We start from the raw sequence: 26,120 nt of genomic DNA on the forward strand, positions 1-26,120 counted from the left end.
GCTCCTAAGAGGGCCTAAAGTTCTCACGGGCAACTGCCTTAAAAGCCTACACTTCATTAACGCTGCCCACTCATAGCGCTCTTAAGCCCCTCTTCTCTGCCTGCTGCTTACTACGCACTGTGGCCCTTTTTTCATGTTGGGGTGTAGTAACGGAAGGCCTCTGCTAGAGCTCTTTTGTTCTGGAAGGGGGGGGGGCCTAAAAGGCTTCTGGCATCCAGACACGCACTAGTGCGGTGTGTCTTCGTGGTGAGGGTTGTGCTGGGGCTGAAGTCCCTGGTTGATGCTTATGCCTAGTCTAAAGGGTAGGAAGGAAAGAAACTGCCTACCTGGAACGAAAGTCCTGCTGCCGCCCGGCCTTTGGAATCTTATAACTGGTGAGGAGATACCCAGGCTCTACGAAATGATTTTCACCACTGAAATAATTTCCAGACAACTCATGTTGCCTACGGACCTTTAGTTTTTTTCCTCTTCAGAGAGAACACATTTCCCCTTGCTATAATGTTGTGCTAAAGAAATATTGCTGTTGGTTACTGTCTTACATCTATTTATGTTCTCTGGTTTGAGCCAAGTGAAAGTTGTCATTAAAATATTTGTCAAACGAAAGCTTTTAAGGTAATTTTTAACTCGCAAGTGATGAAGAGGATGACCTATAGCGATGGTGGGATTTTTTTACAAAGAAAACCACAGGTATTTTGCCCAAGCAGTGTTGCTTCTAGTTCCTTTGCGTCCCTGATAGGAATGGGAGGACTCCTCAGTTACAAGCTTTACTCCCTAAACAAAATATGTTGCTGGAGGCCTGAGGGTTTTGTTTTTTTAAAAAAATCAGTATTATTTTAAAGGTGGTTTTCCAAAAGCAACTATAACAGCAACGACAACTCCATGGTGACGTAATGGGTAACTTTATGAGGTCCTATTAAAGTTGAAAACGACAGCGTTGATGCAGAATTAGTTTATTGGCTCTCAAGCCCAGGCTGAACAGGGGCAAGCAACTGGAAGACTCCTAGCAAAAACAAGTTTTAGGTTAACCGGTATCCGTCTCACATTCCCTCAAGCATCAGTTACAAAATATATATATACACAATAGTCCACATGATATTTATTACACACACACACTTAACTGAAGGGGTGGTTTAAGGGACAGGAGTTAAAAAAGAGGAAAACAGCCATTTTTCGTCTTGCTAGAGAGACAATACGCATGACCCTATTCTTGAAATTACACTCCATTTAGGTGTCAGTCCATGCAAGTCAGGGACAGGTACAACAGATCTTAATCTGCTGAGTCTACTCTAAAATCTCAAGTTCCTAGTGCTCCAAATAACTGAGCTTCTAAGGAACAGAAAGCTGCATATTCAGTCTTAATCTATCCTCTCTCTCCAGCTTCCACTGCAGGGCCAGCTAGAAGGACTTGGTTTCTAAAAAGCATGGGTGAGAGCAACAGATCAATCTCTCACCAGTACATAAATATTTTCAGTGTTTGTGCCTTTTTTGTTTTTGTTTTTTTAAATAAAGCTTAGCAGCTACTGGGGGAAGACAAGAATACCTCCATGAAATGTGTGTAGGGGGAAGAGTACAATTAGCTTCATTCCTGCCTCTAACTTTTGGGATCCCCACTTACCACAATTTTTTATTTAAAAGCACACTCGATACAGCATGTTGATATATTTCGGTGAGTGGGAGCTGTCAAGCAAAAAAATAAAAATGAACATGTGTTCATTACACAGAGGCCAGGATCGATTAACCATTCCCAGAACAATAGACCCACAGTTCTAGGCATCACTACATATTCTTCCCGTACTGGATAACCATCCCCACCCACTCTCAAGGCCCACACAAGAATCCACAACCACTGTGTCTACTTCGTCAGCAATATGCTCGGCGTGGGACTTGGAAGGCGAAGCTGCTGCTTCTTATCCTCTTAACTGCAAGTTGCCAATTGGGGAAAATGGCTGGACAACAACCGTTCCTTTGCCAGCTTTCTGGGGCGGGTTTTCAGCAGCCCTGACTAGTAATGATGCCGGTATGCAGCCGCAGGGGTCGTGCCTTTCTCTATATGCACCAGGTGACAGGAGTGGCAAAGCAAACGGTCACCCAGGGGGTAACAGCGATGCCCGTCTTCATCATTGAGCTCCATTCCACAGTCCTGTGCAAGAAAGGAGGGGCAGAACCAAAACGTCACATGTGCGTTTGTGTGTCTCCGAAGGGGGACATACAAACAAGGATCAACAAGACAATCACGTTAAAAAAACTGCCACAGACATCTGAAAATAAATGGGCTCAGAATACAATCCCTACTTGTAACACTATTTAATTCATTTGTACCCTTGCCTTTCTCCCCAATGGGGACCCAAAGCAGCTTACGTTGCTCTCCTCTCCTCCAATTTTATCCTCACAACAACCCCGTGAAGTAGGTTAGGCTGAGAGTGTGTGACTGGCCCAAGGTCACCCAACAAGCTTCCGTGGAACAAGTGGGTATTCGAACCTGGTTCTCCCAGATACTTGTCTGACAGTCTTAACCACTACACCACACTGGCTCTTCCTAGATGGGCTAAGCTAATTTAATATCTATAATGGAAAACGATGGCATAGTTGCCATTTTCTGTATCTGGGTCCATTTTTGTTCTTTTGCACAGAGACTGACCAGAATCCTATGTAAACTGATGCGTATGTCATGTGGGTGGATGAGCCATGCCTGCACATCTTTCAACACAATAACAGGCTAACGTACCCCAGATGGAAGGGCTGATGCTATTAGGTCCTGTGATTGCACTGCCTGCCGTGACCTGGATGGTCGAAGCTAGCTCGATCTCATCAGCTCTTGGAAAATTAAGCAGGGTTGGCCCTGGTTAGTACTTTGGAAGTCCAAGAGTCCGTGACAAGAGCCAGTCTGGTGCAGCAGTTAAGAGTGTCAGACTACTATTTAGAAGGCCCAGGTTCAAATCTCCACCTGTGCTATGGAAGCTTGCAGGGTAACTTGGGGCCAGTCATACTCTCTCGGTCTGACCTACCTCACAGGGTTCTTGCGAGGATAAAATGGAGAAGAGGAGGAGGATGTTAAGCCATTTTGGGGTATAAAATAAATAAATAAAATAGTAAATAAACTACTTGAGAGAGGTGGCCAGTGTGAGTAGGGTACATTTGGATTTTTGCTGTGTGTGAGGATTGCAGCATCACTACATACGACATTTGCCAGCCCCAGTAAAATTTGAGTGTGCAATTTGGCCAGGACCAAAGAGCACCGCAACTAGTTCTGGGCCCTGAAGGCACTCTGGGTTTGTACAATTCTCAAGCAGCGACCTCACCCACGTGACAAGCCACTTGTTCAAAGATTCCCACTGTGTTTTGTTGGGCATCCCAGCTCTTGTCCCCAGATGCTGGAATGGCAACATCACTTACCCTATATGACTGGGTGCTCAAGGCTTTCAAGAACAGCACTTGAGTTTATGGGCAGCACGGTTCTAATCAGCATTCCTTTATAATAAGCAAAGCAATGCTGAATATAAACTTTCGTGAATCTGACGTATCCAATGGTCTCCAAAGGAGACTCTGGGCATGCAGTGGAGAACTTCTGCCCAGACAAAAAGGATGCCCATCTCTGGCAAACAAGACGCTCTCCCCTAGCTTAGTGGGTTTTAAGTAATGGCTTCCAATGTAAGAGGACCACCAGCAATAAATCCAAAAGTAAGCCTCTTCCTCCCACCCACATGCCCTTGCACACATCTAAAGAGCTCCTTGGATCTTGGTCAGTATTCTCATTGACCAGAAAAACATCACTCAATATATTCTGGGAAGCCTTTGCGTATACCCTTCTGCAGGGCATTCCCCAGCATGTAGGAGCCACAAGGGTTCTAAAGTGAGAACATACACATTTTCTAGATACAGTTGGCTTGGATTTGTAAGAATATTGTTTTATGCAAGGACTCTAAAAACAGGCTGGCCTACCTCACAGCGGTAGCACTCCACGTGATAATCCTTGTCCATTGACACAACACGAATAGTTTCGTCAGATCCCTGTAAGCATTGAAACAAATCCAGGGGGGGGGGAGAGTGTTCAAAAAAGGAATTAGGAACTAAAGTGGAATTTGTTCCAGGCTGTGTGAAATTTTTCTCCAGCAATGTGAAGGCTGATAGATTTAGACTGCTGCTAAGGGAGGAGGAGAAAATACCATTTTTAAAAAATTCTACAAAATTTGTGGGAAGCTTCTGCAGCCTGCCCAGGTGAGATGACTCAGCAGGCCACAAGCTAATTCCTGAGCATGCTGATTGAAGCTAAGACAGAACTGAGTACCGCTACAATCCTACAGACCCCATCCCAGGAGTAAGGCCCAGTGAATAACATGAGACACTTCTGAGTATACCCTGCTTAGGATTGCTCCCTCTGAAAAGCATTTAGCCTTGAGTGTGATTGTTTAAACAGTTGTTCCCAATCATCCTTACATAGTTTGGATTTTATATAGTGAGCACTAAAGAAAAAGAAGAGCCCTCAGACATTCCAAGTTCTGCGCCAAAGAACCTCACATTACATGAAAAGGATTTCGCATAGTAAGCAAATCTTGGAAGCTAAGCAGGGCCAGCCCCGGTTAGTATTTGGATGGGAGACCACCAAGGAATACCAGGGTCATGATGCAGAGCCAAGCAATGGCAAAACCACCTCGGAAAGTTTCTTACCCTGAAGGGTCGCCGTAAGTTGGCTGCCACTTGATGGCACTTCCCACCACCAACAAGCATACGTACATATACTTACTTACCATGCACAGGTTATTCTGATTTCAATTTAGGATTTTCTTTACAAGGATGGGAAGAAGGCAGGTTGGTAGAGAACAGCATGAACGTCTTAGATATAACTCAAAAAGTGCTTTGGCCACATCAATGGAATTTAAGCATCCAACTGTGCACTTTATGTCTTTTTTGTATTTTGTTTGTGTGCGCGTGGATGTGTGTGGCAACCTACTGGGGCACAGAGGACATTCAGAGAAGTGGCTTGATCGCCTGCCTCTTGCTTCCAGCCCTGGTATTCTCCGGAGGCCTCCCATCCAAATATTTGCCAGGGTCGGCCTGCTTAGCTTCCGAGATGTAACGAGATTGGACTTGCCTGGGCTATCCAGGTCTGGTCAACTGTGCACTTTATTTCTTTAAGTTCAATGGGATTTATGTGCAACAAACTTTCTTTGCATTGTACCTTCATTCCCCCCAATTCTGCTGAAGTTAGTCAAGATCAATGCCCACTAAAATCAACAGGACAAATGAATCATGACGAAGTCAAGCCATGACTCAGATGCTGTCTATGACACAAGAATGACTCGGCTCTGACATGTACAAATGGGGGGGACTTAACAGAAGACCACTGTCAATAAGACTGTCATGTAGTTGAACAGTGGGAGGAGTAAATATAATCCCTTACCTCACTTGGCAGAATAGGAAGTCCACATGCTGCACATTTTGGAGCCAAAACTCTGCATAAAAAAAGCATTGAGTTACAAACATGAGTCCAACCTTCAATCTTTTTAAGATCAGTTTAAACTGACATGACTTCTCCCACCCACCCCCAAAAAACCACAGTATTCTGAATGTCCTGGGAAGTCATCTAAAGGTCCCTGACTTGCTTGCAGAAATACAAATCCAGAGGCTCTTTTGGGGGAAACCGGGGATTGGATCCAGACGGCTTCTTCACTGAGTCTCTCAGCCAATTTCCCTCATTAAAACAGCTCACGTCCCACATGGCTTTTGAAAGTGTCCTTTGAATGGCATTGTTAGACCTGTACAGCAGACATGCCCTTCATAGGTCTGATAACAGTAATTTCAAAGGTACGTTGTTTGGGTTCTCACTCAAAACATTCTGAGTTTTCTTCAGGAGTCAGAAATGGCCATAACCTTAAGCCTTACTGTCAAACTACACATGATGTTGGAGTTCCTTGCAACAGATCTCTCCTTAATATTTTTTTTAAAAAATAAACTGATGTGTAACCTCACAGAAATAGTGTTGGGGTGTTAACCCTTTCCTCTTTTGCCATTTTGTTCATCCATTACCTACCTGAACCCAGTCTGAGTCCAGTGGCACCTTTAAGACCCACAAAGCTGAATAAACCTTGGTTGGTCTTAAAGGTGCCACCGGACTCAAACTTTGTTCTGCTGCTTCAGAGCAACACAGCTGCCCACCTGAGTCTATCTACCTGAACCTGTTAGCTTTGCCAGAGGAAATGAGACAGCTACAATGCTAACCGCATTAACATTTTTAAAAAATAGATAAGACATTTGGAATATTAACAATCTTCCACAGGGGCATTTACCATTAGTACATCATTTATTGTATATAGCTAAAAGCTATATAAAAGCGGTAGCTCAAGTGGTTAAGTCACTGAACTGCAGGCTGTGGAAGGTCGGTAGTTCAGCAGTTGAAGACCCGAGTGTGCCGCATGATGGAGTGAGCTCCCATCTCTAGTTCCAGCTCCTGCCAACCTAGCAGTTCGAAAGCAAGAAATTGTAAGTAGGTAAATAGGTACCACTTCGGTGGGAAGGTAACAGCATTCCGTGCGCCTTGGTGTTTAGTCATGCCGGCCACATGACCACGGAAACGTCTTCAGACAGCGCTGGCTCTTCGGCTTTGAAACGGAGATTCGACTGGCTTTCGAGCAAGGGAAACCTTTACCTTTACCTTTAAAAGCTATTACAATCAATCACATACAGAGCACAAGGACATGTGTCAATTTGCACGGACGTGAAGGAAAGGCTGTAGCTCAGTGGCAGACCAGCTGCTTTGTATGCAGGAGGTCTCAGGGTTCAGTCCTTGGTAACTCCAGTTGAAAGGATCAGATGGTTGGTGATGAGAAAGACCTCCACTGGAGACCCTGGAGATCTGCTGTCAGTCTGAGCAGAAATCCCCAGTCTTGACAAGCCAGTGACCTGATGCAGTAGCCCTGTCCTCATGTTACAGTTAATGCACGGACACATCCTGCATGTAGATGCAGAGATCTGTTCACAAGAAAAAGCCAACGTGTGTTCACTTTAGAAATGGAACTAGGGACCAGTACCTAGATAAATGAGCAGTTTCAAATCTATGTTCAGCTGTATATGCATTAAATGTAACAAGAGAATTACTCAAGGCATACATAAAGAAAACTGTACGCCGTACATGGATTGTACATGAATTCACTGTAACCTGTGATCAGGAAACGTAAAAAGCAGCTTCGTGAGTTAAAAGATTATCCAGATTATCTGCCCAAGAGCTGGATCTCAACACAAAAGACTGCTTAATAACAGCTGCTTTGTACACCTACTTCAGTACTGCTAGCAATCAGTAACTGTGGCTTAAAACAAGCTAAAAGAAATATGTGGGACTAGTACCACAGGACCAGTCTGCATGTTCAAGTTCTCCCATTCCAAACTTTTCACCGTCCAAGTTCCAGTGAAGCTGAGAGTGTGGGAAAAGGCAGGTGCAGCCACGCTTTGGAAGTTAACACTATGAGGCATCAGCGTCTTTACCCTACTCTGTACTCTCTCATTATTAGCAAGGCCCACCGGTACTTGAAGTTATGCAATATTTACTTGGAAGCAAGTCCCAAAAATTCCAGCTAAGTTTGCTCAAGAGCTGCATGCTCGGACGTCTCTCCTTCAACTTATTTTGTCTCCTTACTTGTGGTAATCTCGGACACAGTAAATTTTGTTCTCGTTGTCTACCGTAAATGGTACTCCGTCCAGACATTCATTGCAAATCACACAACGGAAGCAGCCAGGATGGTAAGACTTCCCCAGAGCTTGCAGGATCTGCAGGATTAGACAAAAAAGAGCTTACAAATAACTTTAAATGAGTACAGTAAAGAAACAATTTGCAAATGAGTGTATGGGCATATATTAGCAATGTTAATAGGCAATAACGTAAGAAGCATGGATTGTTTTCTTCATAAACCCATACCCTGACACCTGAAATTCTAAAATCATTGAAAGTGGGTGTGGGGGGGGAGTGACACCAGCAACATTAGGAACATCATAACTGGACCATGGCAACTAAAGGGCAAACAGTGCAACTTTAACAGTGTTCAAAGCAGAAGGACAACTGTAGGCCTTGAAAGGAAGATGTCCCAGGCAAGGAAAAAGAAAGTGGTGTTCCAGTGCACTATAAGGGAACTGTGAGACAGCTTACATTCCGGTAATTTATAAGTTTTTTTGTTTTTTATAGCCTCAAAGGTGATTCAATTAAGGGTTTCTTCTACTCAACAGCTGTCCCACACAGTAAGAACATAAGAACATAAGAGAAGCCAATGTTGGATCAGGCCAATGGCCCATCCAGTCCAACACTTTGTCACACAGCGGCCAAAAATACCAGGTGCCATCAGGAGGTCCAGCAGTGGGGCCAGGACACTAGAGCAGTAGTAGCTAATGCATTAGTAGCTAATGGATTGAATCTAGCTAGCTGTTTCACTCAGTCTTACAATTTCCCCTCCTTCCTACAGCTCCCATGCCACATGACTTTTCTACCTTTGAGTCCCAAGATGCCCAGCATAGCTTTCTTTGATGGCCAAAGGAGAATTCTTCTTGTAGAAAAATTGATTGGATCCAATCTATAACATGGAAAGCAGGTTCCTACGTGGATTATTACAACTGCAATAAGAGTTTTCATGGGTAGTAGTGTTATGAAACATCTCTGTTGAACAGTGGTGATCCCTGTGGTCAGCATCTCAACATGTTACAGCTTCCATGTGGGTCTAACATGTAGAGTGGATCTTGGTCGTATTGGATCCTCACACAGGACTAATCTCTATTTTAAAAAATTTTTGCAGGGGTTTCACATCTGATGGTCCAATCAGCACAGTTTTTTTGTAACGAGCATAGCTGGCCCCAAACCTAGGATGGCCCAAGGTCCCATCACGGTCAACAGACAGTCACGTTCTCTGCCCTTTAAAACACACGAGATTGGGCACTGCAAAATGCACTGTGTTCTAAGATTCCCTGCCACCACTGCTTCTGCTTGCCTGTTGCTTTTATGGATGGGGACAGTGAGTATGGAAACTATTCCTAAAGTTTAGAAGGGAAGGGAAGGGAAGAGGAGAAGGAGGAGTAGGTTTTTATACCCTGCTCTTCACTACCCAAGGAGTCTCAGAGCAGTTTACAATCCCTTGCCCTTCCTCTCCCCACAACAGACACTCTGTGAGGTAAGTGAGGCTGAGAGAGCTCCAAGAGGACTGTGACTGACCCAAGGTCACCCAGCTGGCTTCACGTGGAGGAGGAGTGGGGAATCAAACCCAGTTCTCCAGATTAGAGTCCGCCACTCTTAACCACCACACCAGACCTGAAGAGGTGGAAAAGTACACTATTCTATGGTGGCAGCTGCACATTCTCTGCACCGTTCACGTTCTTAAAATATCTGCACACTGCCTCCCTGCACTCACACCCATGATGATTCACTACCATTTAAAAACCTAAAAATGACCTAAAGTGTCACTTAAAAGCAGCCACAGCAACAAAACTGAGAAAACAGTAATAAAACATCAGCACCGGGCACAAGAATCACCAATAGGATTTATCTTTCTTAATTCAAAGCTTCCTGAAATAAAGAGAGGGGTCGAGTCAAGAGGGGCCCTTGTAAAGCTGCAGAGGTCAAACTCCATCTTGAGAGGCAGCCCTTCTACCAAGCACAGAAGGGAATGGCTCCAAGATGATGCCCAACATCTTCTGCAAAAGGGAAAAAAAACCCCCACATTTTGCTTCTTCAGCTGATTTTTCTCATGTGCAGATCTGTGCATGTTTAATAAACTAAACTGTACAGGAACAACTAAGATCCTTTAACCAGGTGAGGCCTCTAGCTTTTGTTCCAAAAGCCTTCCCTGTTTTCCTGTGCTCTACTCAGAGGCCATGCACAAAACACCAGATATGTTCCAGAACAGAGGACCTGGGATTCAGCACTCCTGGCCAACAAAACAAATGCGGGGTGTGTATAGGACTTTTTTGATACAAAGATATTACATGCAAAAATCTGTCATAGCGCACCACTGGAATTATTCCCCATTTGAAGGCTGGCGTGGTATAGTGGTTGGAGTGTCAGACGAGGACTTGGGACGGCCAGGTTCAAATCCCAATTTTTTTTTAATATATGTGCTGCCGAAGCGAGTACATTCAAATCCCTTCTCTGTCACGGAAGCTTGCCGGATGACCCTGTGCCCACCAGAATTTGTTGGCCTAACCTACCCTTGCAAGAATGTTGTTGTGAGAATTAAGTGGATGAGGGGAAAACAATATGAAAAGCCATGGTGGGGCCCAATCAGGGAGAAAAGTGGGAAATAAATTTTAAAAATAAGCATAAAACATAAGCAAGCATTTATAAAAATGCAAATCAGAGATGTGTTTTGCTATCCTTCCCAAACTGGCCTTCATGCTACCTGGATTTTAGTACCTAGTTAAGAAAGTTTCTAAACACATTTTCTTTTCCACTTTTGTGTGTGTGTGTGTGTGTCTGTGTGTGTCCCCCTATAATACACTTAAGGGCACTTACCATGTCCATTATCAAATGTCCACAAACAAAACATCTATCAGCTGATTGCTGGAACCCAGAATACTATATTTGGGGGAAAAGAGAGAGAGAACTAGTTCTAAACTTCTGCATAGCTAAATCAAAGCATACACATTTTGTCACTTCTTGAACTGGGGGTCCACATTGGCTGACAGGGGTGCTTGGCCACTCTAGTGCCCCCTCCCACTACGTTTTTCATTACTTTAAAAAATGCCTCCACAAAAATCCAGAATTCGTACTTGTCATTTCTGTCCTTTCGGGTACATCAATGCAAGAATAAAACACATATGAAGCTGCAATTATGAAAAGATAAGCCCTTGATACTGATTGCCTCATTTAAGAGTCTCTCATCTTTCACCCAAAAAAAGAAGAAAGGTTTAATCAGATCGAGAGGGATTGGGGGAAAAGAGAGAGAGAGAACTCGTTCTAAACTTCTGCATAGCTAAATCAAAACATACACATTTTGTCACTTCATGAACTGGGGGTCCACATTGGCTGACAGGGGTGCTTGGCCACTCTAGTGCCCCCTCCCACTACGTTTTTCATTACTTTAAAAAATGCCTCCACAAAAATCCAGAATTCGTACTTGTCATTTCTGTCCTTTCGGGTACATCAATGCAAGAATAAAACACATATGAAGCTGCAATTATGAAAAGATAAGCCCTTGATACTGATTGCCTCATTTAAGAGTCTCTCATCTTTCACCCAAAAAAAGAAGAAAGGTTTAATCAGATCGAGAGGGAAAGTGCGTGCACGCATATTAGCACAGATGGGAAGGGATAATCATTCACACTGCAGTTCGCTCACGTTTTTACCGCGACAGATCTATCAAAAATTCAGCAAAGATGCCCCTGAAGAATGCAAAACCTGACCCACTGCCACTCAGTGCTCCACAGTGCCCTTCCTCTTGGAGGCAACTCTTTTCTGCTCCATTCCACTTAACGGATTTCTCCCTGAGTAACCCACAAGGAACAGGCTGCAATGGCACTCACCAGGAAGTCTTCTTCGCAGAACACCTTCCCATTAACAAAATAAAAGGCTTTCCCTCTCAGCTTTCGACCTGGAGGGGAAAAACAGAGAGGGAACAAAGACCAGTAAGTACATTACCTGGCACCACACATGGAAGCCAGCAACAAAAATGCATTTTTGATCTAGCTCAGCAACATCAAGAAGCCACGATTTAATCCCACACTTTGTGTAGCCACTGTTCAGGTAGAGGTGCCTGGAAAACTAAATGATGTAACTGCAACTGTTTGCCAGGGGTCATTTTCTGCAGGAGCGCACAGGAGTGGAGCTCTGGCAGTAAGGAGCCCAGGGGGCGGGCACATGCAACAAACCCCACCCCCTGCTCCCAGCAGCCCTCAGTCGGCCCACGAGGAGCAAGAAGAAGCCAGGTAAGTTGCAGAGCTTCCCCGGCCCACCTTCAGGTACAAGCTCTCCCTCCTCTGTGAGGGCAGATCTGCACGTTCACCCACTCCAATAGCTAGCAATCCAAAACAGTCCAGTGGAGACTGAGTGGTGGGTGTTGTCTTCTGACACACTTCCGGTGATGTCAGGGGGTGTGGCATATGCAAATAAGTTATGCTAATAAGTTATTCTAATGAGATTCTGCACCTCTTTTTCTACGAAATGACCCCTGCCTGTTTCACCTCGCAATAAAACCGTTTCACTGCTCCAGCTCAAAAGCAGGGAGGCAAAAACTGCGGCAAATGTCTCCGCCAGCCGGTTAACATCTTAGCTGAGCTTCTGTTTACCTTCCCTGTTCCTGGTGTACAGCTCGGGCACAGTCAAAGGTGTGAGACACTGGTGAGAGCCCAAGGGGCCTGGCTCCTGGCTTGCAGCCCCAGGCTTTGGATGAGCCAGCCCCCTGGGCCCAGGACCAGGCCAAGACGTTAATGTTTGGTTATACTGCATTTTAGTATTGTGGTAAGACACTTTGGTTCCCCACTGGAATGAAAAGCAGGGTATAAATACCTAAATCAATAAACAAAAGCTCTTGCCAGGGAAGGGAGAGGAAGATGAAAAGACAAGCCACTGCTTGGTTTGGCTGTGCTATTCTAGCCTTCCTTCTTATGCGATGACCCACGGGGCTAGGCCAAGCAAGGGAGGCGCTTTGTCATCCCATGGCTGGGCATGCAGAGGGCTGCAGTTTCATCCTCTCTGCTTTTACTTCTTAGTTATCTGGGAAAATGGAACAGCCCTGCCTCGGCAGACCACACATGTCATTTCCTGTTACAGGACAGTGACATACACAGCTACACCCCCCCCCCCCCCATTCTACACGTGAGGACTGGTATTGTTCCTATATCACGCACATATCAACATGCAACTATTTTTCTTTTAATGTTTTATATTCTGACACAGATCTCATACTGCAGGTTAGGGTTAAGGCCTTTATTTAACCTATACCGTATATGCCCATCCACCTTTCCCACTCTTGTTCTGATCCATTTCTCTTGCCTTCTATCTTTCCCCTTCAAAAAAGAAAGCCAAATAAACAAAATGGTAGTCCTGCCACTGATACAATCCGTTTTAGGACAGGGCACGACCAATACTCCCTCTAAGCTGTGAAGTCTTGTGAGCAAAAGTTCTACTTTGTGAGCTACTGGCACTAAAGTTGTGAGCCAGTGATTTGGCTACTGCATAAATTAGTTTGCTCTGAGCTAAGACAAAAATGTGTGAGCTGGCAGCGAAAAAACTGTGAGCTGGCTCACACTAACTCAGCTTAGAGGGAACACTGGGCACGACCCACCAACTGAAGACTAACACATTAAACTCCTAAAGTATGCCAAGCTAACCAGATCGGGGGTCCACTTTACATTTTAAAAGTCCCCCTTTACAATGCATTGACACCAGAGGGCGCCTACAGACAAGACAGAGAAATACTGATAAGGCATTCCACTACAAATACAAAATTCTTATGCATCATGTACACCAGTCTAGGTTGCTTTCAACATTACCCGTTGCAGGTTACCAATGAAAGACCCAAATCTAGATGTTTGCTGGATGCACTTTCAGCATCACATAATAATGGATTCATTCAAAAGTTCAAACTGTGTAACGGAAGGAAGGATTATAGAAAGGAAGCCGGTCAGGCAAAGAAACATTTCAGCAATAGAACAGGGGCAGGTATACCTTTTCTTAAAACGACATTGATAAGGCACCTTGTTAAAATGCAATTAGCAGCCTTGACATCTGGTTTCTGCATCATTCCCTCTCCCCATACACATGTTTAAAATACCAATATGGCCTGAATTTCTAAAACGGGAGGCACAAAAGCCCAACCCAGCCCAGAAATGAACCCTTCTGATCTAGAAGCCTGTCTCCATGTGCACACAGATACGATGGCTTCAATAACTCAGTGGTAAGGAAATGTTCACACTGGCATGCTACCACCAGTCAAATATATCCCTAGCGCTTAAAGTAAGTTTACTGGCTCAGTTCTCAAAATTCCATCTCAAATCAATCTCTGAAAATGGGTGCTTCACTTTAAATGACTGGAAAGTCCAAGCAGTTATTACAACGAGCACATGTCCGCAGGTGCAGCAGATGGTTTTCACAAGGGGAAGAGAGAGAGAGAGAGAGAGAGATGTATATACACGCCCCTGACATCCTTCCTGAGAAGGCAGACGGGCTCCAATTGTTCAGATGAAGGCCCAGTCAGTGCAAAGAACAGCCGCTGCTATCATTCTGTGACCATAGGCCAGTCAGTGAGCAGGAATTTGCATTGTGTCTATTTTTAAAAACTTGGCTGCAGCACTGGGATTATGATAGGGTGACACAATTTACACTATATATCCTTCTATCTACAAAAAGCTTTCCTCACTGAATATCATACCTTTTGGGGAAGGTCACGATAGCCTTTTCTGTCCCAAAAGGCCTTTGCAGCACTCCTCTACAGGATGTGCAGAAGTATGTATAAACAGGACAAACTGAACTACCCGTGCCAAAACAGTTCTGAGATACACACCTTTTAAAAAAACAACAAACCACAAAAAAACTAAAGTAGTGCTCCAGAACTGTGGAACGTGTTCCATATAATTCTGTTGGATTTTAAAATAAGGAACACAATTTATTCCCATGGATCTGTGATAGTCTCTTAAAATAAGATAAAGAGACGTACTTTATTCATATTACATCAGACCTGCTGGGTGCTTCTGTAAAGATACCACCTGAGAATACTTTTGTCAGTCTGTACAGCCCGCTGTTCTCCATAGCGAAGACCCAAAGCAGCTCACAACACTGTTCTCTCCTTCTCTACCTTCTCCTCACAACTATCACCACGCGGGAGCAAGGCTAGCTAGTCTGACAGAGTGTGTGACTGGCCCCAAGGTCACTCAGGCTGCAGTCACACGCCCCCCCCCACGTTGAAGCAGAGGGGAAGCGAGGCTATTTCCTCCAGAGGAATTTGGCACGCAGTTGCGAGATCACACATCCCTTTGTAGCTGTGGGCTCAGCCCGTCACAACTGTGGGTGAGTGGGGGGGGGGTTGGCCGTTTGTTTCCCATGCGCATAAACAAGGAATCGCACCTCCGCACTGAGGGCCTCCTATGGAGTATGCGATGATGTGCATACTGCGAAGTGTGTGTGGGAGAACAGCACTGAGCCGGAATGGAATTATCAGACCATCCTGACGGCATGAGAGTGTGCTTGCGTGATCAGACAGGGAAAAGTCTGTGGCCTGTCAGAACGTGTTAGAGCCAGACTTTCCCCAGTGTCTTTTAACTCTGCTTCTGTGGCAGAACAGTACGGGTTGCCGACAACTGCAGGACACTTCCCAGATGTTGCTGTCTGATCACACCCTTTAGATCCGTCAGGCATTTGCACCTGTATCAGATCTAAAAAGGCGCGTGTGATCGCAGCCTCAGTCAGCTTCCATGGCAGAGTGGGAATTTGAACCTGGGTCTCCCAGATCCTCGTCCAACGCTCTGACCAGACAACTACCTTGGTATCTTCTCATATATATTCATCCAGCACTCTATATAATTCACGGGCTGTACTACATATCATCAACTACTACTGAAGAGCAAGTGGTTCGCCATTCAGTTTCTGACAAGATCATAGCTTGGCAAGCTCATCTACCTCATCACTACCCAAATTTCATACAAATGGATGCTGTCTGGCATTACTGCCCTTTTTACAGGCCATCATTACAGGACATCTGCCCCCCCTCCCTTTCAGCTTATAATTAAAATCTTTGATGCTTGTGTTTTGCGTATAACTGGTTCATTTAAAGATAGGGGACTTTTTAGAATACCACTCTGTCTTCCTGGTATTACAGACTCTACAGCAGAATATTTTTATGTTCCAGAAACCACCCTGTAACTAGTGGGCAGCACTACCCATATAATCAACATGCATATACTCTTTTGACCTCTATAATAACAAGGGATGAGCAGCGCTACTTGTCGTTTACAAACAGGAACATAGATCTACGGAGCTCAAAAGTACTGTTTTTCACTTCCTTGGAAGGACATATTGGCATAACAGTTTGGACTGAACATAATCATGAGCCCACACCAGCCAGTGATAAATTGGTGGCTGGCAGCTTCCCTGAGGCCTGCATCAGTCTCTTCCCGTTTTGACTGCTTCCTGTATTTGTATGGGTTTTCCCATGTTTATTATGCTTATTCACAAAGAACTTGGGGCAACAAGTCCAAGCCAAAAATGAGCTGACAGTAAGTTGGGGGGGGGTTTGTAAAGGAAATAGGGTTGCAATTTATTGCACTGTTGTATGTATTATCTTGTTTTCAATGCATCGTTTCCCAATTTTTATAAGCCAGTTTTGTTTATGGCATGTCTTAAACTCTTTTTATTGCACTGTTCTCAAATTTTGCAATCCACCTCAAGCATCAGCAAGAAATGCAGACTTTAAGTAAATAAGTAAATATTTGAATCAGATCTCTGTGGATGTTAGTGCAAATGTTCCATTTACCCAATATATTTACTCTGCTGTCCAGCTGAACAGGAAAATGTGCTGGAAAGAGAAAAATACTGTGGAAACTGAAGAAAGAGTTATTTTAAAAATTAATGTTGCTTGCAACCTGAAACAGGCAGATATATTCCAGGTAAGGGAACTTAAGGTTCCAACTCCATGGATTTGGAAACCTCTGGATCTACTGAAAAAGCAAGAATTTTAGTCATATCACACACACACACAGAGTCAAGTATATCTTGCAATCCATTTCCATTGGTCCTGTTTACTTCCTGTTTTAGCAGCTCCTTCAAACATGCTGCTGCTTCATCTTCCACTGGAGACATCTTTTTTACATTGCATCTCCAACTCCCTCTTTCTCAAGCCGCCAGCAGCTAAGCCCATGATTCCTATGAAACAGGTTGCAAATTGTTGCACTTCTAGCATTATGGACTTCTACAAATAAGTTCTGTTATTCTACAGGCTTGCCTTCCTCTTGGAGAGCCTGCCATTCACAGGTCAAGCAGCACTGAGACAAGTGTGGAACACTACCAAGAAAAGCGGAGTTCAAGCTTCTGTGTGTCAGAGCCCTCTTTCCCGTGACCTGAGCTTGCTTAGAGGCACAGAGCCTGTCTTAACAGCTGAACAAAGAAGAGCTTTTTCTCCATCTCTCATAATGCTAGCACCCAATGAAGTTGATGGGAAATAGGTACAGGACAGACAAAAGGAAATACTTCTTTACTCAATGAGTAATTAAACTATGGAATTCAGTATCAGTGGAGGTAGTGAGGACCGCAACCACAGATGGCTTAGGAGGATTCATGGAGGATAAACCTATCTATGGCTACTAGACAAAATGAGTAAAGGGAACCTCCACAATTCAGAGGCAGTAAACCTCTGGATCCCAGTGCCAGGAGGCAACATCAGGGGAGAGTCTCAGCCTCTATGACATGTTGGTTGGCCCTCCAGGGCAAATGGTTGCCTACTGTGTGCAAAAGGATGCTGGAATAGATGGACCACTGGTCTGATCCAACAGAGCTCTTCTTTAGGGATGACAGCCTCCAGGTGGGACCTGAGGATCCCCTGGAATTACAGCTCACCTCCAGATGGCAAAGATCAGTTCCCCTGGAGAACATGGAAGTTCTGGTGGATGGACTCTATGGTATTGTACCCCACTGAGGTCCCAATCATACCCAGGCTCAATCCCCATATCTCCAGGAGCTTCCCAACCTAGAGGTGGTAACCCAACCCCCCCATCAATCCCTGCCAGTGGCCAGAGGGGACCTGGCAACCCTAGTTTTCATAATCTTAGCTCTTCAGCAGAGTAACTCAGGGCAGCACCCCCACCCCCCAGCACTGGTACTAGAAGGAAAACATGGAAGAACATGAAGGATATTATCAAAGGTCTTGGTTGATGGACTGCCTTGATTGATGGACTGGCCTCAGTGGAACTCTCAGAATAAATGCAAGCAGTAAAACATTGCCTATTACCTGAAGGGTTCTTAAGTTGTGGCTTGGGAACATGTGAAGTGGCTAGAAACATACGCTATGATTTGCACTGCAAGAGATTCTTGTAGTGCACAACAAAATATGCATATGTACCCTAAGGTCTGAAAATCATTCCATAAAGTCACTGAAGAAAGGAAAAGAAGAAGCTTGTGAAACGTTAAATGCCGACATATGTTTCACATCAAAAGTATCTATTAAAAAGCATACATCGTGTACTGATCACAGATATAAACAAAAGCATCCAGAAAGACTTTGGAATCACAGCCATACACTGAACTGCAATTAAAAAGCATGCCAGATTTCTGCTGAGAACTCACTACTGCCATTTGTTGATTAAAAAGCACAAGATTGCTTCAGTACACAATGTTTACAAAAGAACAAATTCACACGGGTGAAACACAGTGTAAAAATGCCCTCAACTATTGAGAAATGTTCATTACTATTCACGGTAATAAAAAAGACACCAGCCACCAGACATCTGCTACTCCACTTGAAGGCAGATGTTCAGCTTTGCCATACAACAAAAATATAAAAGAATTACAGCAGTCGTGCCAGAGTTAAGAGACAATATAAAATTTGTGCAGAAAAGTTCTATTTTGGTACTTATAACATGAAAAGGAGGGGAAGTACTCACAGTTACTTAAATTGTACTGTAATGAAATATTGGTCGGAAGCAAAGGTATACTGTGTGCCAATATTGCTATTCCACACTGCCTCAAATGATTTCAAAATAGGGTTGAAAGTGGATTTTCAAAGACAATGCCACAAAAGCAAGGCAATACCTATAGCACCAAACTACAAACCTATTCCCTTATAAAACCAAGGAGGAGGAGATTGGATTTATACCCCGCCCTTCACTCCAAAGGCTTACAATCTCCTTCCCTTCCTCTCCCCACAACAGACACTCTGTGAGGTATGTGGGGCTGAGAGAGCTCTGACTGAGAACTGCTCTTGAGAGAACAGCTCTGAGAGTAGCTTGCCCAAGGTCACCCAGCAGCTGCATGTGGAGTAGTGGGGAATCAAACCCTGTTCTCTCAGATTAAGCGTCCATGCTCTTAACCACTACACCAAACTGGCCCCATTCTACTGTTCCATTCTACTACAGCTCTAATTCCTTCATAAAAATTTCCTCCTGAACTTTTCAGTTTCGATGAAGGGCTGACTGGAGTGTGTACGTCTACTAGGGTTGCCAGTCTCCAGTAGGGTTGCCAGCCTCCAAGTGGGGCCTGGAGATCTGCTGTTACAACTGATCTCCAGCTGAGTGAGATCAGCTCCGCTGGGGAAAATGGCTACTTTGAAGGGGGGACTCTGTGGCATTGTACCATGCTGAGGCCCCTCCCCTCCCCAAACCCCGCCCTCTCCCGGATCCACCCCCAAAGTCTCCAGGTATTTTCCAACCCAGGCCTGGCAACCCTAATCTCCAGGCAGTGGCTGGAGATCTCCTGGAATCACAACTGGTCTTTAGACAATAGAGATCAGTTTCCCCCTGGACAAAATGGCTACTTTGGAAGGCGGACTGCATAGCATTCTACCCTGCTGAGGTCCTTCCCCTCCCCAGGCTCCACCCCCTAAATCTCCAAGTATTTCCCAACCCAGACCTGGCAACCCTAGTGTCTGCACACAAGTACAATTTTGACCTTAAGTGTGTAAAAGGCATCTTCAGGGATTCTCTCCCCCACCCCAATTTTTGTTTCCATTTTGCGAAAGGGATGTGCACCACAGAAACACCATTGCAATACCAGCATAGTAAGAAGACACGTAGAACGTGCACAAATAATTTAAACCATTTGTTTCAGAGGCTTGTGACAAAACAACGCCGCAAGACCTAGAGGAACAGTTAGAACTATTATGCTCCCTCCATGGCAACAGAAGAAGTCAGTAGCTAGAGGCAAAAGACGGCAACCGCTGAATACGGAGAAACTAGCCACGGCCGGCTGCTACTTTAGCATACATTTAACTTGCTTGTTAGATTTTCCTCCGAGGACCTCAGGACAACAGACAGGCTCCTTTCTCCTGTTTTATCTTCAGAACAAGATAGGTCAGCCCCAGTCCATCTCTGAGTGGGGGCGCTTGGAAGCCCCGGCCACAGGGCTCGACCGGGGCCCCTCCTCATGCACAGGTGCGGGGGGGGGGAGGGAGGGGGAGCCGAGGACTGGAGAGGGGCCTGTAAAAACCGCAGGGGAGGGGCGGCCCCGTGGTAGCTACAGGCCTGAGATAGGTTAGGTCAAGAGTGATATGCCCAATTCACTGAGTATACTTTGAGGCTGGAATAGGAATTTGAATCCAGGTCTCTTTGGCCCTAGCCTGCCACTAAGGGGATTGTATCACACTGGGGGTGATTTCTCACGAGAGCGGCCTCACAGCACAGCACCATTTGCCTCGACACAAACGTGTCAATTTCACACCCGAAACTCCGGGGCTGCATTTGACTCGGGGCTTCGCCTGATTTCCTCCGCAGTTTCATGATCCTCAGAAACCAGGATCACGAAACTGCGGAGGAAATCGGGCAAAGCCCGAGTCAAAATGCAGCCCTGGAGCTTCGGGTGTGAAATTGACACATTTGTGTCGAGGCAAACGGTGCTGCGAGGCAGCTCTCGTGAGAAATCACCCTGGCTCTCTTTAACACATCAGTGCATCCCATGGAGTAAGCTAGGGTTGTAAACTCAGGAGAAGACCACACGCTCTGTCACAGATTCGATCAATGGCATATCCAATCAAAGCATCTCCAGTAGCATCGATGTATCAAATACTACCCCAAAATCCATCCTTAAAGAGATTCAACTTTCTTTCTTTCTGAAGAATTACTCCCACAATAGATGATGATACACAATTAGCTGCGACAAATTGATTCATAGGCATAAAGGCCAGGTATTTTGAGAGGAACAGCCCCCTGAGAAAACTACCTTAGCTGAACACGCGACAGGAATAAACAAACTTATCTTCCTACTATCTTTTTGCAGCTTTATAAACTCCTGCAACTTATTGGCAACTATTTGACCTGGTTTCTGCTCACATTCAAAGATCGCGCACCTTATCTTAGAAACTGATATTTGCGTCACTCTTCTCACTTTACAAAATACTAAAGGGAAAAAAATACACCCGAAGCTAACACTGGGCCTTATCTCTTATCATTTACCGGGCCTATAGCCACACATCGTTGGATATGGTGCCACCACTGCACTTTGCAACTGGTCTGTCTTCTTCCACACACGAAAACTCAGTTGCAAAGGATCACTACTGTGCCAATATCCAACAATGTGGGGATGCAGGTTAGTATCTAAATTCTGGTATTTGGGAAATTCTGGTATTTGGGAAATGTGCTACAAGCAAAACCAGAAAAGTTAAGGGATATCACAAGTGGGGCTGGAACACCCCTAAAATATTTAATCCTAATCATGTTGTAGAAATGGTCTTTGTCTGAAACTATATCAAACCAGACCTTTACTTCATATACTCCAAGATTTTCTTGAAACACTTGTTTCATCTGGATTCCATGAATAAGGGGCAGAAACAAATCAAGGGGGGGAGTTACATGTTTAAGCTACTGTAATGTATTCAATAAGCTGCCATTGAATGCATGATGTATGTTGAAGCATCTAATTGACTTGCTATGTAAAGCTTCGTCCTGGGCTAGGATCCAAATCCATCCAATCGTATTGCTAGCCCAGGAACATCCTAGCCAATCACTTCACAGCAAGCTCCCTGAGCGGGAACGTCCGTGATTGGTCCTTATGCGTACAACCTTATTGGTTGGTATTTGTACAGTAGGCGTGGCTACATTAGCCGGGAGAGTTTAAAAGTGGAACAGCTTCTATGCAAAAGCTGTTCTGGCTATCAGATGTTGATCCATGTTGGAGTTGTGTTCGAGTTGAAGAATAAAGTTGTGTTCTTGCTGAATCACTCTCCGACTTCTCTGTTAAGTGAGCAACATAACAGCTACCTTGAAGATGGAATATGGATCTATAGCTCAATATTGATTTAGAACAGTAACAGTGGCTTGGGAGCCATACGTGGCTGACATGCCACCCATGGCTCTTCTGAGCATTGTTCCCCAATATGGCACCTACCAGGTTTCAGAGAAGTGGGCAAGGCCCTCCCCTAGTGGGACTTGTGGTTAGCAGGTGACTCCCACCTTGAAACAGCCACTGCAGGAGGAACGGGTAAGCTGTGAGGCTCCCTGAAGTGCAGGCCTCATGCTGGAGATGGAAACAAACATGGCCCCAAACATGGCCCTTTTGGTTGGTGGTAATGGCCAAAGTGGCTCTCTGTGAGCTGCAGACCGAGTACAAGTGTTTTGTAAGAATGGAAATGGATTTGGAATTGTGCTGTACTGAAACTCATCCTCTGAGGTTAAAAGGCATTTTTTTTCATAAAAAGGTCTGTTTCAACGATATATTACTACAGATAAGTTCTACAGAAACACGCAAGATAGATGTTGGACATGTAGCTTATTTATGGCTGAGGGTTGGGTTTTTTTTTACATCTTTTGGTTTATGTCCAAAAATTCAGTCTTTTTGGCAATCTGTGATTAAATTTGTTAATGAAAATTTAGGTGATGGCATATCCTTTGATTCAAACGTTGCTTTATTAGGTTATATAAAGGAGAATATTGTCCCCTTGGATGTAGAATTGGTCCTGAGTTTATTTACAGCTGCCAAGTTGGCAATAGCTACAGAGAGGAAAAAGCTTGAACATCCTTCCAAAACAGCCCCAATGAATGAACAAGATTGAAGTCCAACAGCACCTTGAAGACCAAGTTATGAAGGGAGCTTTGATTCTTGAAAGCTTATGCCCTGGAAATCTTGCTGATCTCTAAGGCAGGGGTGTCAAATATAAGGCCCAGGGGCTGGAATCAGCCCATCCAGAGCTCTTGTGCAGACTGTAAGCAACTAGTGCAAGGGAGGGAGCAGGAGACTGCTTGGGGGAGTGGGTGGAGCCACTCCAATTGTATCTTCAGCATGGCGGAACAACCTCCTCTGCAGGAGTCAATCAGCATGGGAGCGTCCGTCCAGTGTTGCACCACTGGCTCTCCAGTCCGCCCATATGGGTTTTCCTTTGCACCCCCCCTCCCAGCCCATGGGGACTTACAGTGAGGATACAACAACTCAGAGCTTACCAGCTGCTGTCCTTTATACAGTTTATATCTCTGGCACCTGGCATTACATTTTATGGCACGCATGGCCCAACCCAACAAAGTGACATTTATGTCAGATCCGGCCCTCGTAACAAATGAGCTCGACACCTCTGTTCCAAGGTATGACTGGATTCGAATCCAGCTCTTCTACTGCAGACCAACACTGCCATCCACCTGAAGCCACAGTGAATGGTTTCATCATGTGTGGAATATTGTGTTATTCCCAAATAAATAATTGACAATGTTCTCTTAAGGGTATTGAATGCTGGGTAATGTTTATAATGTATTGGAATTATAAGGTTTTTAAATAATTATTCTCATGTTTTTCTTCAAAACCGGTTGCATATTTTGAAAACTTAATAAAAAAGGAGGAATGAATATAGGTGGCCATTTTGTTGAAAGGGACTTACTATAAAGTATTTGGAGCCACTGAGGGAAGTTTGTCATTTCAGAACATTACTGCTCTAACTTAACTCTCCAAAGGACATACTGATTCATCGTTGTAATCTTGAAAACACACACAAAATCAGAAGCACATCTCTCTTCCTCAAGCACAATTTTCACCTTTGTTATCAAGGCACTGGTAAGGCAACAGAAGGCCAAAATCCTATTTTTATTTGCTGATATAACTCATCTTTTCCCCAAGACTACAGTTTCTTTTGGCCCCAATTTTGAAGTTTATTACTTGTCTAACATCTGGAACATCCTTTCCCACTCCACCTCAATTTAAACAACAAAAAACTTTTTACACCTTGCCCAAAATCCGTTCAATCCTTTCAGATACTTCCTCAATTTTTTTGTTTGGCCTTCATCTTTCCTATGATGACCTCATGGCTCACACAGCTCAAAAAGATGAGAACCATATGATTCAAAAATGTCGAGCCAAAGCAGCTCTATGGGTGGGAACACAGCTGAAAAGGCTTCATGTTGGAAGATGCCTGTAAAAAAAACGTGCGAAACTAGGGGCTACGAGTTTTAAAAAGCCTAAGGGGCCCTGGCAGATGACACTGCATTATTGTGTAATTTAAAATGCTTGCTTCTGTGGCATTATGCAAATATATTTAGAACACACTCAGATTACAACACTATGTCGCTTGGCATTTAAGGAGGCATGCCTGTTATTTGCACAAGTTTACAGCATCACCGGGGTACTCTTTGCAAAAACGATTACGAGGTAATGTGCAAAACTGAACTTATATAGAAAGTTAACTTTGCTTCACATGTGCGGTGGCACCCCCCCAAAAAAAAATGACAGTGTGTTTGAAGTATTCATCTGTAACTCCAAAATACAAGCCCCCAAAATAAACAACAAAGTTAAGCATACTTTCTTGGAAATAAATGGGATTTACGTCCACGTGTTTTGCCTATTTATAGTAGAGAATTTAGAACTTATTTGTAGATCTGGACAGTTAAGCCCGCTTATTCAAATATTTTTAAACAGAAGCCTAGTCAAGATGGAGACAGTTTAGATTTAAAAAGGAAACTAGGATATTGGATAACACAACCCATGCCAGTGCACCAAAAAGGCCTGTAAGCATATTCCAAATGAACTGAAAACGTGGGATGGCAGAGAAAAGATTAGTTTTCAAAAACAGTGCAGGATTTCTCTTCTCTAAGGTTTACCAATCTTCTTGTAAATGAATTAACAATTTACATGCAAGAATGAGTTTCTCCTAACCCTGTAAGAGGATCCTCAACTAGAAGATCAATAAGGGGGAGACTAGCTGACTTGGTAGGCAGCTCACACACCAGTACTAGTTGCAGTGGGTGTCAGATATGCCCTGTCGCACACACGGTTTGCATGGTTCTGTTCTTAGCTAAGTCCAACAGGACATCCTAAAGTATACACCAAAATACTTTGCAATTCTCAAAGCTTCCTGGCAAAGGAGACTCTACATAAAGGTTCCTGGAAGGTAATTTTGGAAATGGCAGCGTCCAGTCTTTCAAAGTTAAAGTGAAAAGAATGGGAGTTTTCAAGTTTGTTCCTTTTTTAAACAGATACTTATAACACACTGGCTGATTTCGCACTAGAGCTGCCTCGATGTTGCGCCGCCGTTTGCCCCGATACTACTGGTCAATTTCACACCCGAAGCCGCGGGGCTGCATTTGACCCGCGGCTTCGCCCGATTTCCTCCACAGTTTCATGATCCTCAAAAAACAGGATCACGAAACTGCGGGGGAAATCGGGCGAAGCCGCGAGTCAAAATGCAGCCCCGCAGCTTCAGGTGTGAAATTGACCGATAGTATCGGGGCAAACGGCAACATCAAGGCAGCTCTAGTGTGAAATCAGCCACTCTTTACTTACGCTTCACAGACTCACAGATCTGCTAGTGTAAAACACATTACCTGCAGTGCTGAAGGATTCACTTTAACTATCTGTAACTAACTTTAACCTTAACCCTAAATACGAGAATTCCTGTTTTAAGAGGGAACAAATAACTCAAGAAACAAGTGAGGTGGTGTTTTCTGCATTGGATATATATGAATAAACATGACTCTAAATATAGATAAGTATTAGCATAATATCTGCCTAAAAAGATCCAGGTGGGCACAAGAGGCAGGAAAACGAAAGCTCATATCTTGAATAAAATTTAGTTGCTCTTAAAGGTGCCACTGAACTCAAACTTGGTTCATCTACCTAAAAAGAAAGACGAGTGATACGGTGGGTAGCTGAGTTTCATTTCCAGCTCTGCCACGGAATAGTTATGATGCAGCTCTGAGTAGATCACTTTCCACACTGACTCCAAGGCAGACTTTTCATTTGCAATGTCAAATTAAATAAAAACTGTCTGGGACACGAAATCTCTTTCAGTGCTAGGCTCAACCCACAAACATACATGCAGAGTGCCCTTGTCCTCAACTCCAAGTGACTTCCACAAATTGACAGTTACTGGACAGCATCCCCTGGGTCAAAGAATATTGTTTCAGGCAAGTCCCAGGAACTCTCTTTTTCAGTTGTTTACCAGTCGATGGAATTCAAAGTATCCGCTATTGGCATTAAAACTACACTCTGGCAACTTGACAGGTAAGAAACTCTTAGTAGAGACCTTTATGGACACTGATCA

The 26,120-nt window shown here is 44.2% G+C and overlaps 1 protein-coding gene across 1 annotated transcript in view; it reads right to left on the minus strand.

Moving 5' to 3' along the window:
• Nucleotides 1-944: 944 nt before the first annotated feature.
• LIMD1 (LIM domains containing 1) overlaps nucleotides 945-26,120 on the minus strand; it is a 56,665-nt gene continuing 31,489 nt past the window's right edge. Inside the window, exons 3-8 of the mRNA XM_015412253.1 lie at nucleotides 11,491-11,558; nucleotides 10,481-10,543; nucleotides 7,628-7,758; nucleotides 5,399-5,450; nucleotides 3,940-4,008; nucleotides 945-2,140 (exon numbers count right to left, since the gene is read on the minus strand). Of these exons, the coding sequence (XP_015267739.1) occupies nucleotides 2,003-2,140; nucleotides 3,940-4,008; nucleotides 5,399-5,450; nucleotides 7,628-7,758; nucleotides 10,481-10,543; nucleotides 11,491-11,558 (521 nt within the window). The 3' untranslated portion in view covers nucleotides 945-2,002. The remainder of the gene's footprint in view (nucleotides 2,141-3,939; nucleotides 4,009-5,398; nucleotides 5,451-7,627; nucleotides 7,759-10,480; nucleotides 10,544-11,490; nucleotides 11,559-26,120) is intronic.

The sequence above is a fragment of the Gekko japonicus genome, unplaced genomic scaffold, assembly GCF_001447785.1.
Source record: "Gekko japonicus isolate JY-2015 unplaced genomic scaffold, Gekko_japonicus_V1.1 scaffold747, whole genome shotgun sequence".
NCBI lineage: Eukaryota > Metazoa > Chordata > Lepidosauria > Squamata > Gekkonidae > Gekko > Gekko japonicus.